Source organism: Lissotriton helveticus, chromosome 2_1 (genome assembly GCF_964261635.1).
Source record: "Lissotriton helveticus chromosome 2_1, aLisHel1.1, whole genome shotgun sequence".
NCBI classification, from domain to species: domain Eukaryota; kingdom Metazoa; phylum Chordata; class Amphibia; order Caudata; family Salamandridae; genus Lissotriton; species Lissotriton helveticus.
Window position 1 is genome coordinate 263,173,365 of NC_136059.1, and position 19,457 is coordinate 263,192,821.

A 19,457-nucleotide genomic window follows, 5' to 3' on the forward strand; every position below is an offset into this window, starting at 1 on the left:
TTTCTATACGTGGGTTGACCACCCGTGCCCTGGTGGGTTCCTTGAAAATGTCAGTAGCATGTTTGAGAACCCCTTTAAGCATTGGCAGTGTTTTTACAGTCTTTTCTGATGCCGAGAATGTATCAAACAAAAAATCAACCTTGTGATTTGCAGCTGCCCGTTCAATCAAGGCATTAAATGCCGCTGAGTCTTCAGTAGGAGAAGCCTTTATTCCATAAAGCTGTGGGTCACTAACCACCTGTTGGTCACCCTGGTCACCAGTGTCTATCCATGAGTCCTGCTGCTCATCAGGGTCATTATTGGCAGGGAAGCTATACTCCTCATTCTGTTCATCGACATCCCCATCGGAGTAAGTGGGTGAAGGTGTTGGACTCCTCCTAGGCTGTTGAGGAATGGGTTCCACAAGCTCTGGAGTATCTGGTGCAGGCCTTTTCTTTTTTAGAGGGATTACATAGGAGTCCACCGGCTGGGATGTAATTTTCCTCTTGTAGAGCATTAATTTGCCCGTGTCGGCGTCGATAAAATGCTCCGATTTGTCGTCCTGCGAAAGTGGTCGAGCAGAGCTTCCACTCCGCTGAGTCTGCCGCAGCCCCTCCGAGTTATCGGGCACTGCACGAGGTGCGAAAGCCTTAGGCGCCACCCTCGGCGGCAGAGTATAGAGGATCGGCGCCGAAGTCTTCTTCGGCGGAAGCGTCGTGGGAGGCACTGAGGGCGTTTTCGGCTCCGACGTCTTGTCCCGTATCCTCTCCTTGCTTAGTAAAAGAAGCGGACGGCTTCGTCGATCCGACCGAGGGCCTTGATCCACCACCAGTTGATGATCCGAGAGCCGACGACTGCTGTTTGTGCGCGGGCGCACCCTCGACAGCAAGGGTCCGATCCCCTGTCTTGGCCGTAGGCGTCGACGCCGCCGGCTTCGGATCGGCAGATTTTTCCCTCAGCGACGCGGTTCCAGACTTCGGCTCGGCGGCCTTTGCCGACTCCACGTCGACTAGCCGTTTGCCCGTAGGCGCGGTAGTCTTGGGAGAAGGTTTCTCGACAGATTTCTCCGACGTCGACTCCACCACCTTACTCGACACACGCTCGACGACCTTCTTCGTTGGTGCCTTCTTTGGGTGCCTTTTCGTGTTCGACCGCCTTTTTTGGCTTCGAAGCCTCCGAAGACGACGGTGTCGAAGGTGTCCCTGCCGTCTTCGGTTTCGATGGTGTGTCAGCCATTTTAGAAGAAGTCGAAGCCGATGGTTTCGGTTTCGGTTTCTGTAACGGAGGCTCCGCGGAAATGTCTGTAGCCGGGCCAGAAGGCGGGGCCGAGGACGTAGGTGGAGGGTCGTGGGTAAGGCCGAGTGGCGATCCCGTGACCTGAGCCTTAGTTATTGTACGGACGGGGCATAGCTCTTCTTCCGAGCTAGCTTCCGCGGCCCCATAAACTTCCTCGTCGTCCCCTACCTCCTCGACGTATTCGTCTAGGTCCAGGCCCTCAACGGCTTCACCGTAGTCGGTCTCGACCTCCGCCGATGGAGGCGAGATCTGAAGCTGAAGCTCTTGCTCGTGTGCTTCGGGGTCGTTGAAGATGTCCACAGGTGCCGGTGCCGATCGCTGGGCCTCGAGGCGCGCCACGCGCCGAATCTTGAGCGTCTTCTTTGACCTGAACTTCGAACAGGCCATACAGTTGGCCTCGTTGTGGTCCGGCGACAGGCACTTGTTGCATACAGGATGCACGTCGATGTGTGGGTACTTCGAACCGCACACGGGACACTTTTTGAACGGACTTCGTTCCATTGTAGATTCGTCGGGGTCTTGCTGCGCCGAAGGGCCTCGATGACCGAAGAGTCACGCGACTCCCCAGAAAACCGACTCGAAGAGTTGGAGTATACACGAGAACCGAACGCCAACAATACCGACGAGGTTAGAAAGCCTTTTGGCCTTTAGAGAACAGTTTTTTACCGATTCCGACAGGAGACGTCAAAATCACATCCGAACCCAATGGCGGAAAAAAAAAATCTGGGGATGGAGTCGATGCCCATGCGCACTGTAGTCCAGGGGAGGAGCCACCTATCTCGTGATACTTCGAAGACTCTTCCATGACAACAATGTGCAATCATCCGGACCCAACACTAGGCGGCGATCTATGCAATAGATATGAATTTAGCAGCCCACATGCCTCGAACCTTTCTATCATCAAGACCATATTTACCTTTAGACTTGCTTTAGAACATCACTGTGGCACAAACAAATTTACCATTATATACAAGAAAACTGATCATGAAATTACTTGCGATGCACATCTCAAAAAGTGCGAACCAGTCTGCAGTCATCACTATGTGGAGGTACACAAACTGAGCAAATCGAAATGACAAGCTAACAGCAGACCAATACTTAATGCAACAATACACTACTATTATGTGCCACACAATTTCTTTTGTAAAGTCAATATTCATGCCTGCAGGTGGACCCCTTAATAGAAAGAACATAGCATACATAGCACACGTGCAGCAACACTCACTGGCAGCAGTTTGTCCCTGGACTCAGAAATCCAACATAATTTTTTCATCACTCCAGACTCATTTAAGGTGTTCTGTCAGCAACATATTTGCAGCCACTGAGCGAGAACCAATAAATATGCAGGAGTATAAAGTGTGCAATATTTCAGTATTCTCATGTAGAGGCCAACTGCAGAGGCATTAGCAAACTGGAACCACAGCAGTGCAGTAGCACCCATACCAAATAAAAGATCTGAGCACACAGTTTTGCAAAATAGTGCCTAAAAGAAGTAAGTTAAACATCAGGAATCATATGCGAGTCGGTCTGGTGTGTTTAAATCACTTTTGCAGTACAGCCAGGCAGTCATTAAACAATCATTCAACAGTACGAACAAGTTACTTATCTTCGGTAACGCGTTTTATAGTGGTACAGTATCTGCCTGTGGATTCCTCACCTTTTGAAATACCCCTTGCGCAGAATTCCACGCAAACTTTTTTCATAGCTCTCCCATGTCTATGAGGACGTCATAATGGAACGGCTCTACTCGCGACTACGCGTGACATCATCGGAGCCACAAGAAGACTTTGTAGGCGTGAGAAATCCACAAGCAGATACTTTATCCACCCGAAAAAGCGTTACCAAAGGTAAGTAACTTGTTCTTCTGATGGATACATTGTCCTGTGGATTCCTCACGTTTTGAATTGAATCCCCAAGCAGTCCCGTTCCCGGAGGAGGGTGCCCGTCTACCTATACCAAAAAATCCTGCTGCACAGAAAGTGGCGCCCTCCTCACCTCTAAGTGTAAGAAGTAATGCTTTGTAATAGTGTGGAGGGAAGCCTAAGTTGTCACCTTCCAGATGTCTACAACAGGCACACCTAGCCAAAGCAGAAGAAGACTTAGCTCTAGTTGAATGAGCTCGAATACTTTCAGGAGGGTCCTACTTGGCCAAGGCGTAGCATATCTTGATGCAGAGGAGGATCCACCTGGAAAGTGTTCACTTGTGGTCAGCCTTGCCCCTTCATTTTCCCCACATAACCAATGAAGAGTTGGTTGTCCAGCCTGAAGTCTTTAGATCTGTCCAGGTAGAGACTGACCGCCCTCTTAGGTTCCAGGCGATGAAGTCTCTCTTCCTCCTTATAAGGGTGAGGGGGGAGGAAAGAAAGTGGGTAAAGAGATTGATTGCCCTAGGTGGAAGGGAGTGACCACCTCAGGCAGGAAAGCAGCTCTGGTCCTAAGAACCATCTTATCCGCAAGAATGGAGGTAAACGGAGGCTTTGAACTAAGAGCCTGTAGCTCACTAACCCTCCTGGAAGAAGAAATTGCAATTAGAAAAATTGTCTTGAATGAAATGATACAGTCTCGATGGACAACTATGCATTGGCTCAAAGGGGGACCCATCAGGAAAGTAAGAACTCAATTTAAATCCCACTGAGGCATGATAAATGGAGTGGGAGGAAACCGGTTAGTGAGACCCTAATGAACCTCATGACTATGGGAGACTTAAACAAGAAGGGTTGGTCTGGTAAGCAAAGAAAGGCTGACAAAGCAGACAAGTAGCCTTTAACAGTTGCTACTGCGCAACCATGTTGAGCCAAGGCAAGAGCGACACTCAGAATATCAGATAAACGGGCCTGCAAAGGCTCAATTGATATCTCGCCACACCATTTAACGAACAGGGACCACCTACCAGAATAAACAGATTTGGTGGAGTGTCTGTCTCCTGGCCGATAACATAACATCCACCACATCGGTGGGAGAGAGAATTAACTCAGGTTGCCCCATTCAATCTCCAGGCATGAAGGTGCAGGCTCTGGAGGTGGGGGTGTAGAACCTGCCCCTGCAAAAGAAGGTCTGCCCTGAAAGGAGATGGAATGTGCAATGAGAGGTGAAGAAGGTCTCTACCACACCCTTCTTGGCCAATCTGGAGCCTTCAATATGATTTGGGCCCGGTCTTGGCGAACCTTCCTCTGAACCCAAGGAATCAAGGGTATGGGAAGGAACACAAAGAAGCTGAGAGCCCCAATCTAACTGAAAAGTGTCCCCTAAAGCTCCCCGCATTGGATACTGGAGACTGCAGAATGACGGGCAGTGCATGCTCTCGTGAGTGGCAAATAGGTCCAACCGAGGAAACCCTCACATTCTGAAAATGTGATGGAGCACCTCTGGATGAAGACGCCACTCGAGATCGGCTGAGTATTGCAGACAGACTGTCTGCACGCACATTCAGCACCCCAGCCAGATTTGCAATTACATAAATCTGATGGTCCTGAGCCCAGGACCAGAGTCGCAGAGCCTCTGCAGAAACGATACAACCCTACTACTCCCTGTTTTTTGATGTACCACATTGCGGTAGTGTTGTCCATCAGGACCTCAACTGACTGAGCGCGAAGGGAGGGAAGAAAGGCCTTGAGAACCAAACGAATCGTCCGCAATTCTAGAAGATTGATGTGAAACAATCTTTCCTCTGGAGACCAAAGGCCCTTGGCCTCCAGATCCCCCAAATGAACTCCCCTCCCCGGAGTGGAGGCATCTGTTACCAATGTAGCCACAGGAGAAGGAGGTTGAAAAGGCTTCCCTTGAGACAGGCTGCCTGGAACACCCCAGCATGGCAGCTCCGCTGCAGCGTCTCTGGAGATTCTGACCACCTTCCTGAGATCTCCGTTGTGTTGAAACCAATGGAGTGCCCTCATGCGCCAGCGTGCATGATTGACCAACAGTAAGCAGGTAGCAAACAGATCGAGCAGGCGCAGAACCTTCAGACTGGAACAGCCGCTCCATCTTGAAACATTTGAATCATAGCCTGGATGTCTATAATCCTCTGAGGAAGCAAGAAAGCACAACACAGTAGTGTCCAGTACTGCCCTTATGAACAGGTTGCGCTTAGAGGGCACTAGGTGAAATTTGGGTACATTTATCGAAAAAACTCAAGCTGAACAAAAGATGCGCTGTCACTTGCAGATGTTGCAGCATCATCTATGATGACTCCGCTTTGGGCAGTCAGTCATCCAAATAGGGGAAAACCGGAATCCCCGACCTCCTGAGATGTGCCGCTACCACCACCATCACCATCACCATTGTGAAAGATGTAAGACTGAACAGAATGCCGCAAATTGGTAATGTTGGGACCCCACCTTAAAGTGGAGATACTTCCGATGTGACTTCTGGATGGGAATATGAAAATACGCATCCTGTAAATCGATCAACATGATCCAGTCTTCCTGCTGCAGCACCAGAAGAACCTGAGCTAGGGTCAATTTCTCCTGTTTGAGGTAAAAATTCAAGATCCTGATGTCTAGGATCGGTCTCAATTGCCCGTCCTTTTAGGGGATCAGGAAATACCGGGAGTAGCATCCTTAAACCCTTTCCTGCTCCGGAACCACCTCTATTGCACCTTTCTGTAGCAAAGATAGAACCTCCTGCTGCAGAAGCAACAGATGGTCCTCCGAACACCAACCCTGATGAGGAGGGAAAGGAGGGGGAAACTCCTGGAAAGGAAGGGCGTATCCATTTTCTAGGAGATCCAAAACCCAGAATTCGGATGTAATAGATTTCCAATTTCGTAGAAAATGGGACAACTGACTTCCCACGGGTCCAACATGCTCTAAGATGGGGTATTTAGAGCTGCTTCCCTGAGGAAATAGTTGAACAGGAGAGGAAGGAGGAGGAGGAAGAGACAGGTCGGCGAGCCTCACCTCGCAGGAGACATCTACTTTTCCCTCAGTATGTTCTATACAGCGGGCTCGCCTGCTGTTGCTGCTGCCAGGCCCGAAATGGAGTAGCCTTTCCAAAGCCCCGAAATCTTCGGTAACCAAAGCCCCTAGGTTGAGACTGCAGGTCTAGTGATCTACGGTCAGTAAAGCGATGTAGCGCTGAGTCCGACTTGGATCCGAAAAGTCTAGAGCCATCAAAAGGTGAATCCAAAAGGGTGGTCTGAACATCTGAAGAGAAACCAGACCCCCCCCTCCCCCCCTCAGCCCGGCGTGCCTCCTAGTGACCACTAAGGAACACATCACTCTAGCAACAGAGTCAGCCGTGTCAATCCCAGATTGAATACACCTGACGGACCGGAGCTTGAGTGTCTGACAGCACCTGTGCAAAATGAACCTGTACATCTTCTGGAAGTTTAGGGATCACCTCTTTAGCCAAATCCATCAACACATGGATGTAGCGACCTAGTAGGCACGTTGCATATGTCGACTTTAAAGCCATACTGGATGATGAAAACACCTTTTTCCCCCGACTGCTCCATCATTTTTGAATCTCTATCTCCAGGAGTGGACGGGAAAGAGGCAGAAGATTGCTTCGAAGAGCATGACGCCTGAATCACTAAGCTCTCAGGAGACGGGTGTGTAGATAAAAAAGCTGGATCCCCAGGCGCAGCTTTGTACCGCCTTGCCATCGACCGATCTGGACAGCTGGGGCAGACATAGGCTTTTGGTGTACTTCTAGAATGGGATCTGTGAAAGCCTCATGAAATAGGAGCAGAGGCTCTATCATCAATGAAGGAGAGTGAAGAACCTGTTAAGATGTACAATTTAATCTCCGCAGTGAGCAACTTCAAGTCTGGAAGCTCTGCCGCCTTCCTGATGACTGAGTGTGAGGAGGATATCTCCTATGAAGAAGAAGGTTCTCACTCCGGCAAATTATCCAGCCCATTAGCTTCCTGAAGCCCTTCAAACTCGTCCCTGTGACCCACTATTTCCTCTTCGTCAGCCTCTTCCTGCTGCTCCTGGAAGTCTTCCTCCTCCAAAAGCCTCTGGCCTCCCTTCTTGACCTTATATTGGGTATTGCGTCGGCGGAGCCAGACGCACCGCTGGTGACTTTGGATCCGGCGTCGATGGAGGCCCTTCAGTGACAGCTAGAGGCGCCGCACGGAGTCGAGATAGCACCGGAGAGGAGCCAGACGGCGCCGGAGAATAATCCATCCTACCCTTCTGGGATGGTATCGCGTCAAGAACCTCAACGACTGGTAGAAAGGCAAACGGGGGGGAAAGAGGTGGCCTTTTGGTGCTGGTCCATAATGGAGGAGGCAGACGGTGAATTTAAGCTCCCGTTGGAGTTGTGGGGAAGTGACTTAGGTGCACAGGGTGAGGACCTATGGGTTAGATCTTTTAGCCTCCTCTACAAAACTGTTAAGCCAGTATGGTTAAGACGCAACCACCTGTTTACTGTGCACCGAGCATATCTTTCCCCCCCAAAGGCTTTCTAAATTCCAGCCAGGAAAGTGCTGCAACAAGTGCCTCCTCCCAGCAGCCTCTGATATTCATATGTTTTGGGACTGCCCCGGTACCATGGTGTATTGGGAGGAAGTTAAAGCTACCTTGGAATCAATTCTTAAAATACCGATTTCCCTCAGCTTGGCCTTAATCATATTTGGTCTGGAAGACAGCATTACGGGGTTGGCAAGGACTTTTCTGTTCTACGCAATCCTCCTGGCAAGACGGCAAATATGTAAACATTGGGCCGACTCCAATCCACCAACCCACGCAGACTGGCTGTCATCCCTCTACGAAACATCAAGGGTAGACTCAGCTAGATTCTGCAGCTCTCGGAGCCTTGCCTTTTGGAATCTGTTAGTCAAGTGGAGATAAGCTATTCGGACCGCCGGGTTTTTTTTGGGGGGGGGGGTTCCCCGGGTCCGATGATTATGCCCCTACACTCCATGGTCCAGACGGGGGTCTGTCGGATCCCGAAAACATATCCAGGGCCAACAGGCTGAAGTATGCCTCGATGGAGTAAGATCTTCCTGACAGTACCTCCCCACAATTTGGTATGTCTGTCCGGGTGCAGGATGGGACCACTCTCTGGTCTCTCCCTTAAAGGACAATAAGGTGGTTGGCTCTTTCTTGGAACGAGGATGTGGCAAATGAGGACAAAAAAAAAAAAAACCCTCAACGTCGGGAGAGGCGAATTTGGGGTCATCATCATAAATCGCATAAAAGGTGTCTGGGCATAATGTGGTGGTAAGCCCATGTTGAATGACAGCGGTCCCACAGGGCCAAACAGGCGCGCCGGAATAGTTAGCTGCCCTGGCAAACATGCCATACATCGCATTAAAAAATTGGAAAGGATCCGTACCTGGAACCAGAAAAGGTGGGTGCGGATCAGGCTGGGTCTGGCTGCTGCGCCCGAGACACCGGAGCTGGGGCTGGAGGGGTCGGAGGTGTTCCCCGGGTGCCGGAGAGCCCCTCGGAGTCGGAGAATGAGCCAGAGTCACCTGAGGTGAAGGGGAAGGCGAGACGTCATCCTCCTTGTGATGCTGTAAAGCTGGGGATCCAGACTACGGCGACTTGTCCTTAGAAGAGCAATGCTTCTTCTTGGGCTTACTCAACGATGTTGAGGTGTGCGGAGTCCGTCACTTTGACTTTGATTTTGTTCTTCTCCGGCCCCGCATCTACGCCCTGGCCATGAACAGTTTCGCTTCCCTCTCCTTGAGGGCATTCGGATTAATCAGGCGACATGAAGAACATCCCTCGACGTCGTGGTAGGACAACAGGCACCAAAGAATCATCATGGGGGTCCGTGATGGACATATGACCCCTGCATTCCCTACAAGGTTTAAACCCAGACCTCTTCTGAGTAGGCATCGCACTGCTACAATTACAGACAACTGTAACAATGTTAAACTACGAAGTAATGGAGAGTCCGGAAAAAAACGTTGATGGCGCAGGAAAAAAGGAAGTGACATCAGCACGCCATGGAGGTCTTCTTATGGCTCCGATGACGTCACGCGGAATCGTGAGCAACGCAGTTCCATTGTGACGTCCTTGTAGACGTAGGAGAGCTATGAAACATAATTTCTGCAAAATAATTCAAAAGGAGAGTAATACATAGGCGGATGTATCTATCAGAAGCATTCGTTCGCAGGGACGACAGGACAGGTAAAGCAGGTAGAGAACACGGAGATCTTGGGACCCAACACTGAAGCCAGGACTGAGTACATCAAGGGAGTAAGGCTAAAGGGCATTGGCTTTTCGAGACAATTTTCTGTAAATTATTCTGTGAGATTTTATGTAGCTCACACTAAACCAAGGGTGTCAAAGAGCTTCACATGAACGTCCCATTTTAGAAAGAGGTGACATAAGTGAGAAAGTACAGCATTCATGAACAAAGAATAAAACAAAGAATAACACTTAGAATCAAAGACACAGGACAAACTGAGTTAATATGATATTGATACAAAGGATCTGTAAAATTCATGTTTCCAAAGAAGAACCTTTCTTAAGACAGGGAAGGATGGAGCCAATTTTAGCCAGGTGGTAGTGCATTCCAAAACATAGGTTGGTTTCCAGCACATACTTGTTTAAGAGTTGAATTATTCTTGAAGGTTATTAGCTTGAGATGCCTCTGAGAGCCAAAGTACTACTAGATATTATGGGTTTGGTGATAGATACTTTAGGTTGATGTGGTGCAGCGCTTTATATGTTACGCACATTAGGCCCGATTCACAAGATGCATTTTGGAGCATGTAAAGTAGGACTCTAGCAATGACAGCGCGTTCCTGCATGAACCACCTAATCAACACACGCAAAACAGAGTGCACTCTTATGATACCAGGTGGTTCACGTGGGAATGCGCTGTCATTGTTGATGACACTTGTGCAGTTATTTTATCTGTAACTCTATGACGGGAGTCCTAAATGATTGCTGAACCCCAGAACGTCATGTTTGTCGTATAAGGCTATGTATATGAATGAGATATAACACAAGAATCCCGGATACAACGTTTTCATGCTAATTAGGTTATTGACTTTTTAATTCTGTTTAATTTGGAACCTCTTGCGTTGCATTTACCCTATGGATTGAATGTGCCCTGAAGAAGCGGGGATTTAGCAAAACATGTTCGCTACTTCAGTGCTACGGCTAATTTCGATGCTAGGTCCAACAAATAAATACTGTTACTTGAATGGAATGCATTTTCTTTATTCATTAATAGCTCACTATTTTTAATCAGAGCACAACAATGATTGATAATGCTTCAATCTGGAACACACCACTTGATATGTGATTAATTGTTATAATGATGTTTGCTTTCATTAATAAAATACAGTAATACGATATCAATTTACTTTTGTGGCCTACATTTTTTATTAATATATTCTAAAGTATAAAGATACCACTAGGATAGTGCAGAATATACCCAACAGTCTGCACTGAAATTTTATTAATTAGCGATACAGGAAATTCACTTTAGAGAGTTGCATCAGACATTTAAAATACTTGGAGTAAAAATACATTTGCGACGGCAAGTATATTTTGGGGTAGATATAGTCCTAGTATCAGATGCTATGAGAGATGTCTCTTAAGCGAAAGATTAAGGGGTGGCATACCAAAGCACTTCACAAAAAGGCAGATTAATGTACGAAATGCTTTACTGTGGCAACAAACTTGAAAAACTCATTAGTAGAATCAAAATGTGTCTAGAACAGGCAAAGAATGGTAACTGCAGAATGAGGAAGGCTCTATAGTCAGCACGCATACCAAAAGGAGTGTCCCTTGTCTTCCAGGAACAGATATGCAGACAAGTACTTGCTACTTTGATGATGATTATAGGATGATTATAGGTCCGCAATAAGGCTCTATAAATCAGAGATTAAATTGGCGCAAACCTCCTTCTACGAAGGGAAAATTAGTGCTGCAGCCAACGCGCCTAGGGAAATCTTTAGGATAGCCAAGTCCCTTATTTCACCCCCGGCTGAGCGTCCTACTGCTGAAGGGGCACAAGACCGCTGTAATGAGCTAGCTGCCTTCTTCTCCAAGAAAATTTCGACCATATACTCTTCTTTTAGTAATCCTACGGTCAACGCCCCCTCCGTCCCATCTAAGCCAGCTGATTCTCCGGCTCTCTGCAAACTGGATATAATTCCGCTTCTTGATGCCGGCAGCCTGGATAGATTAATTTCTAAAGTTTCTTCCGGGTCTCCCAATGACCCGGCACCCCCCCGGATCCTTGTCAAGGCACTGGACGTTATTCGTCCTGTCATCCTGGAAGCCTTAAACACCTCCATCGTGGCCAGGTCGGTCCCACTCCCCTGGAAGTGCGCCATGGTGAGGGCGCTTCTCAAGAAGCCCTCCCTGGACCAGAGCAACTTGTCCAACTATCGCCCCATTTCGTTGCTCCCCTGGCTGAGTAAACTGCTGGAGAGGCACGCCAACAATATCTTAACAGACTATTTGGAGTCCAACTGTCTGTTGCGTGCCTCCCAGACAGGTTTTCGCCCTCAACATGGCACAGAAACCGCTATGTTAGCGGTTACAGAGGAAGCAAGAACGACTTTGGATCGGGGAGGAAAGGTGGCCATTATCCTGTTAGACCTTAGCGCCGCGTTCGACACGGTGAACCATGCCACGCTATTACACCGACTGGCGGGCATGGGCGTGTCGGGCGCGGCTCTAGACTGGCTTACCTCCTTTCTGAGTGAGCGCTTTTTCCAGGTCTTCGAGGGTGAGATAGTCTCTCCCAAACACCCTCTCAGGTGTGGGGTACCTCAGGGCTCCTCCCTGAGCCCGACCCTCTTTAACGCCTACATGGAACCTCTGGACAGGATAGTCCATCCCTTTGGTGTGCGTATAGTCACCTACGCGGATGACACGCAGCTTGTGGTCTCGTTAGACCACGCAGATGGATCATCCGACACCTTAGGCCCCTGTCTAGAGGCTGTTGCCAGATGGATGCAAGCCTCCTGTTTGAAGCTTAACGGGGAGAAGACAGACATCATTCTACTCGGAAATCCCTCCCCGTCTGCTCTTGCACCCGTCTGGCCACCATGTCTTGGCGCTCCTCCTGCCCCCAAGTCCCAGATAAAGAGCCTCGGGATCTGGCTTGACACCGCCCTTGATTTCTCGGTCCAGGCTACTAAGACTGCCGCCACCTGCTTTGGACTAATGAGGATGCTCCGGCGGGTGCTCCCTTTGCTCCCTTTCCAGGCGAGGAGGACCATGGTCCAGGCCCTGATTCTCTCTCGCCTGGATTATGGGAATGCTCTCTACCTAGGAGCACCGGCTTCGGTACTGCAGAGGCTTCAGGTCACACAAAACAGTGCGGCCCGCCTACTGTTCAATCTCTCCCGTCGGCAGTCGGCGAGGAAGGCTCTGAAAGACCTCCACTGGCTCCCAATGGCTGCCAGAGTGCAGTTTAAAGCTTTGTGCATTATGCACAAATCCTTTCACCGTGTAGGCCCAGCGATTCTGCACCCTTTGGTCACGCCTTATGTCCCAGCACGCCCCCTTCGGTCTGGTACCTTGCAGCTGGCCACCTCCTCTAAAATTAACAAAGCCTGTTGGGGTGGCCGCTCTTTTTCCCATTCGGCGACCAGACTTTGGAATGCCCTCCCCTTTGCCATCCGAGGAAATAGCAACCTCCTCTCATTCAGAAAGGCCTTGAAAACGCATTTGTTTGCTAAATCCTGCTGATCTGCCCCGAGCCTGCGCTAAACCATTTTATCTTCAAGCGCTGCGAGGCCCTAGGGCAGTTATGCGCTATACAAATGCAATTTTTCATTTCATTTCATTTCACTTTAACAAACTGTAAAAACAAACAGACCCTAGTTGAAAGGTTACTTTCGCTAGTCATAATGTTTAAAAGCAACACTTTTTAAAGTAGGTCTTATAATAAAGTTTAATGTCCACATCCCGTGCCTTGGCTACGTAATAAAGGTACTTTCACTAAGAAACATAAATTCCCCTCATCCGCTTTTGTTTAGAACAATATTGTATTGTAATTGCATTTACATAGCACTTACTACCCTGGACGAGGCGTCAAAGCGCTTTTTCGGTGAGTAGCACGATACTCCGGGACCCATACAGGTTTAGTGTTGAATTAGTATAGTGAAACATGCAAGTACATTTTAAGTGGTGGATAGGTTGGTCAGTTATTTGGATTTGGAATGATAGCAGAAGGATAGAGGAGGAAAAAAGTATGTATTTATATAGTGCTTGTTACCCCTGATGGGGTGTTGATGCACGCTATTCAGGAAGCCCATAAAGGATTAGTGGTGAATTAATCAGGTGAAATATGAAGTCATTTCAGTGGTGGGTATTAGTCAGTTATTTGGAGTGAGAAGAATAGCACAGGGATAAAAGGGGAAGAAAGGTTTGCATTCATATAGCACTTGTTACCCCTGATGGGTGTTGAAGTGTTTTTCTGGCGAGTAGCACGCCACTCCAGAACCCATAAAGGTTTAGTGGTGAATTAGTATAGTTGAATATGGAATTTAAGAAGTGAATATGTTAGTCTGTTAATATTGATTGAAACGATAGTGGAGGGATAAAAGAGTAAAGGATGGTTTTTTGTTTGTTTTTAGCAGTAGGAGGAGGATTTTGGATGAGTAAAAAGGAGTTTTGGAGGGGAGGAGTCAGAGGGAAGAGTTTAGAAAGGTTTGTTTTAGGGGATCGGTATAGTAAAAGAGGTGTCAGATGAATCAAGGAGGAGTAGAGTTAGAGAGAGTCTAGAAAGGGGTATTTTGGGGATCATAGTGGTGGTATGGGGTTTGGGATAAACGAGAGAGTAGATGTAGAAGATATATTGACAGAGGTATAGGGTGGGGTATAGGGTGAGAGATAGGGTATTGCATTGGAAAGAGTAGTAGAAAGATGTTTGAGAGGAATCAGAAGGTTGGGCTAGAAGATATATTGAGCGAAGTATAGGCTGAGAAATAGGGTAGTGCATGGGAAATGCTAAATTAGAAGAAAGTGATAAATATATAGATCCATAAGTACCCTAAGTTTGTGGATGGTGTGGGCTGGGTATTGCTAAATGGGAAAATGTGCAGCATTTCTGGCCCTGGTCCGTCTTGAACAGGCTCAAACAGGCAACTGCCCTTGTCCTCTCTGCCATTAACAGGCTCAAAAAGGCAACTGCCCTTGTCCTCTCAGCCCTTAACAGGCAACTGCCCGTGTCCTCTTCGCCCTAAACAGACTCAAACAGGCAACTGCCCTGGTCCTCTCAGCCCTTAACAGGCAATTGCCCTTGTCCTCTCAGCCCTTAACAGGTAACTGCCCTTGTCCCCTTCACCCTTAACAGACTCAAATAGGCAACTGCCCTGGTCCTCTCTGCCCATAGCCTCGACGCCCGGGCTGAGATGCCATAACCCTGGCCTTTTATAGCCCTAGTAAATAGGTGACCCCTTCAGCCAATGGGAACCCTAGCCCTAACACTATCCAATCACAAGACTATCCCTAAAATCTAGAACCAATAGACCAGGATATTACAGCTAATCTTAGCCCTAGTCCAAGCACCCAATCAGTTCAAAAACCCTGATCTCTACGTTCGCACCCAATCAGTTCAAAAACCCTGATCTCTACGTTCAATAGAGGGCCTAGCCCTACCAGTAGTCCCAACCCAAGTCCAAGCCACCAATGGCACAGGGAGCCCTAGTCCCTACATCCATTAGAAAGCCTAACCCTGCTCTTAGTCCCACAACTATTCCAGCAACCAATCACACCAGAAGCCCTAATCGCTACTTCCAACTAAAGGTCTAACATTAGCCCTAGTCCCACCCTACTCCCAACAACCAATAACATAGGAAGCCCTAGTCCCAACTTCCAATAGAAATCCTAACCCTAGCCCTAGTCCCAACCCTACATTGATTGAATCACATACCCAGAAACCAATCAGAACCCTCAAATACCCAACCAATGAGGACATTAACCCTAATTCAAGAAGAAACACCAGAAACAACCACCAATCAGTGTACCAACCACTAGCAGACAATATAAGGTGCTAGCGACCTCAGACAAGGTTTGCTGGCCAGGGAGTTGGAAGCTGCTTCTCCTGTTCAGAATCTCCTAGGAGACAGACAGGCTCGATCCACACTTTGGACTTCTGCAGGTGAAGGCCTAACTAACTTTAAATCTAACAATACTGTTTGAATAAAACTTTACTCCCTCTCCTGGCCAAAAAATGAAGCGCACAGTCCCTAGTAAACACAGTATAAACAGCTTACAGAAGCACCCTCCGATGTAGAATATCCCTGTTGTTGGGGGGGCTGGTTTCACTGGCTTGTGAACACAAAATGGTGGCTGGGGGTGCACTGTTTTAACATACAGGTCTTAGCACAGAGCAAAGGAGAAATTTGGAGGGAAAACTGAATCGTCATCAGGAATGAGAGGGATAAACTACAGAGTTTGGACTGCAAATCCCACAATTCAACATGTTAAATGGAAGCAATCATGGGCAGGGAAAACCACAGGTGATAACATATGCAATCACAGGCAGGTTAAAACTACAATTTTAAACTATAACAACCACAGGCAAAGACAGTAATCACAGAAAGGGAAAATTGTTTTTTTAACAACTTTTGTTTTGGGGAAGAGACAGCACTAGTCTGTCTCCTTACCACTTCCTGGACTCTGCTCACTCCAATCTGGGGCACAGGTAGGCTGCAACTCACAAGATGGAGGAGAATGTTCCGACCAAACTATCACAGTAACTTAAATACGTAGGAATCAATAGTATGATCCGTGGTCCATCATCTACATTCACCTTCTTAAATCAAGGACCAAACAAAGCCATAAGACAAAAAACAAATGCATAGGAAAAAATAAAACATGCTCAGTAGTCTACATCTCCAATGTAGGATGCTACAATGGTACACAATTACAAAGTTGGTAAATGCCTCCTGGCAATCTTTCCATCCTCAAAAACACCATGGTTAAGGTAATTAAAAGATAGAGATTAAGTGTGTGTGAAATAGAACTACAGAGCTCCATGAATAAAATATACTGTACCTGGCATCCATTAACAATGGACTGGAAACCAGATCCACAGAGTCTGTTAACGGTGAGGGCAGGAACAGGAATAGGCACGCCAACCCGGAGACCTACATGCCTTGCAATGTACGCAGCATCTGAGGAACTCTGGAAGACAAAATGAGACAAAATTAAGCTACGCCAAAGTCAGAAACAATTTGATGCAGTTAGAAGAAATACATATGCTCTCTGATTCTGCACAACCCAAAAAAAAAAAATCTGCATTGCACCTCAATCACTCCTCACTGGCTGCAAGGAAGCCCTCACTTAATGGATCTTTTGACAATTAGCAAAATATTTCTATTTTGAGTCTCTCACACAGGACCAAGACACACTGGCATGTAGATCAAAATCTCTCTTTTCTTGGGCTGGCAGCGGTCCTAGAGCAGAAGTGTTTGAAATATGGCCAGTGTCTTTCACAGGTGCTTAGATATGTTGTTGTTGTATACTTGTAAAGCGCACAGCTGCCCCAGCAAAGGGGCGTCCGGGCGCTGTATACCGCTGGGGAACCCATCCTGGCTTTCCCTGTGAGATGGTCCCTCCTGGGCATCTCCAAGGTGAAGACAAGCATCCCCGGCGCTGATGGGGCCGTTAGTAGAGATTAAGCAAGCTATTGCCCAGAGTTGCTGAGTGGGACCCATGGTTGGAGTAGGCACCGAGGCGAGAATTATCGAGTCCGCTGACCATGGCCCAAGACCCTCCCACGTCGGGAATCGAACCCTGGTCCCGGGTCGACCTCTGCTTCCGGGTCTGCCGCCTCTAACCAGTGAGCCACACCACTCCACGTCGTCATCAACGATGAGAAAAATAGACACAAAAATCATGAAAGCAAATCAAATATTCTGATAATGCAAAATACTAGAGCTGCAAAAATATATTACAAGATGCTTTTCCATGAAATTTAGAAGGCTATGTGTGACTGTTCTCCCTACAGACTGCTTTGGTTTTACAAAATCACATAGTTTAAGCCAGAGAAGGCTGGGGGAAGGGCAGGAATGGGAATTCCGATTAAGTCGTTGCTGACAATCATGCCTCATTATTGTTTATTTATTTGAAAAGTTTTATAAAGCGCAAACATGACACGAAAAGGGTATCGGAGCGCTGTACATCGGGAAAAAAGGATACGATTAGTCACTAAGCAAATAAACATCCAAAATTCTTGTAGTGGACCAAGCACAATACAATAAGAGCAAAAACAATCATGAGGAACATATAGCAAGAACATAAGTTGATTCCGAAAATCTCAAACAAAGGAGATAGCCATTGTTTTCTCTAGGGTATAAAAAGATTAGTTATATTGACTTCGGGACGATTGTTGCAGATGGTTATTCAAGCGAAGTTCTTTGACTTGTATTTTGAAAGAAGAGGTCGAAGGGTTCGACCGGATATCAGATATCTGACCGCTCTGATTACATATTAGGCTGTTGTGCTATGGCCTGTCTGATACAAAACTGTATTGTACCAATTAGGCTGAACAATAGACCTAGCATCACTGTCAAGAGACCTATCAGAAGCTTTATTAGTGGCATCCCTAACATTGTTGCAACTGTATCTTCCCTATGTGCTCCCCAGGCTTTCAGGATGCTCCAGTGTTCATTTCTAATGCTGGTGCTGCTAGACTCAAAGGCATTCCCTGCAAATAGAAACTGTTGGTGCTGTGCCACTGGTAGCACAACTATAGCATTGCCTTTTCAGCTGTCAAGGGTATCCTTTCAGGGTTTGCATATCGAGTAACTGAAATGTAGTCTCGCCAATGTTTTTATTATTATATAATAGACGGACATGTAGGGACTTTTGGTCAGAAGTCTTCATGTACTAGTCTGTTAAACTGTTGGTTAACCTTACTGCACACAGCAAAGAGCAGTGGGTCAGACCACTTCAGTCATTGCCTCCCCTCTTTTAAAGCATTTAGCTTACATTCAAGAGAGCTGGACAAGTGTGTGAATGCCTTTCGTGAACTACTTTTTTTAGTTTAGTAAAAGTAGGGCTGAAGTTATAGTGTCTGCAGTTGTCACTGGAAGCAGTCACGCTGTTGCGTGGTAACTCCTATTTGGGTATTGTTAAACAATGCATTGCTTCTAGCTGCTTGGTCAACTGTGTGCTGTGAACATGAAATGTTATTATTCTTTGAGTTCAGGATTGCTGAACTTCTTGAATGTTCCCCCGACTGAGCCACGTAGGGGACCTTTTTTAAAGCACCATCAATCTCAAATGCTATTTTATTATTTTATGCAAAGAACTGTATCACTGTACTTTATGTATGGTTCCCGGGTGACTGCCCTTGGTCGTCCTCTTTTATCAATTCTCCCAACACCAGTCCTTTTGAAAGTGGCTTGTATTTCACATATCACATTGTAATGTAACTGCCTATGTGAGGATCGTGATGTAATGCCTGGATTACTCACTGGTAATCTTCACTACTCCGATTCTTCAGATAAGGACAAGAGTAATGAAGATTACCAGTAAGTATGCACATTTCCTCCACACTCCTCTCTCTGCCAGTACCTTGCTTGAACGAGGATATACACAAGCAGTGTGCCCTCGTTTCAATCTGACTGACCTACCGCAAGATATGCTAAAAAAAAGATAGACAACTCAGGAGTGCATAAAAGCTTTCATTTTTATTAAAACGCTCTCAAGTGAAAAAACAAGCACATCATAACATCAAACCAGGCATGGTCTTTATATAGAAGTTACTTTACGAAGAACCTGGGGCACATGCATCATTGACAATTGCATTCGCAAACGGTGCGAATCGCAATTTTCGGCCGTTTGCGAATGCAATTGACAAAATTTGGATGCATCATGTTTTTCGCAATTTTAGAAATCGCAATCATGTTGCGATTTCTAAAATTGCGATTACATTTTAAGAAATCGCAATTTGTGATTTCTTAAATGCAATGCATGAACACTTTTAATTTGCGAATTCGCAAATAGGGAGAGGTAAATTACCATGAAGTTTAACTTCATGGTAATTTGTGAAAACTTTCAAAAATGCACAAAAGTGCATTTAAATGCACAAAAGTGCATTTTTGAAAGTTTCATTTTACACACACACACGCCCTTGGGGCATGTGTGTGTGAAAAATGCACTTAAAGTTATATTTCAGGGGTGCAGGGGGGTCCACCCTTGAATTTGCATTCTCAATTTGTGATTCGCAAATTGCGAATCGCAAATTGAGAATGACTTCCCATTCATTCCTATGGGCCTTTAGGCCCATAGGAATGAATG

At 46.9% G+C, this 19,457-nt stretch overlaps 1 protein-coding gene across 1 annotated transcript in view; it reads right to left on the minus strand.

Moving 5' to 3' along the window:
- ACAA2 (acetyl-CoA acyltransferase 2) overlaps positions 1 to 19,457 on the minus strand; it is a 134,692-nt gene that overhangs the window by 58,759 nt on the left and 56,476 nt on the right. Inside the window, exon 3 of the mRNA XM_078674792.1 lies at positions 16,206 to 16,334. Coding sequence (XP_078530918.1) covers positions 16,206 to 16,334 — 129 coding nt within the window. The remainder of the gene's footprint in view (positions 1 to 16,205; positions 16,335 to 19,457) is intronic.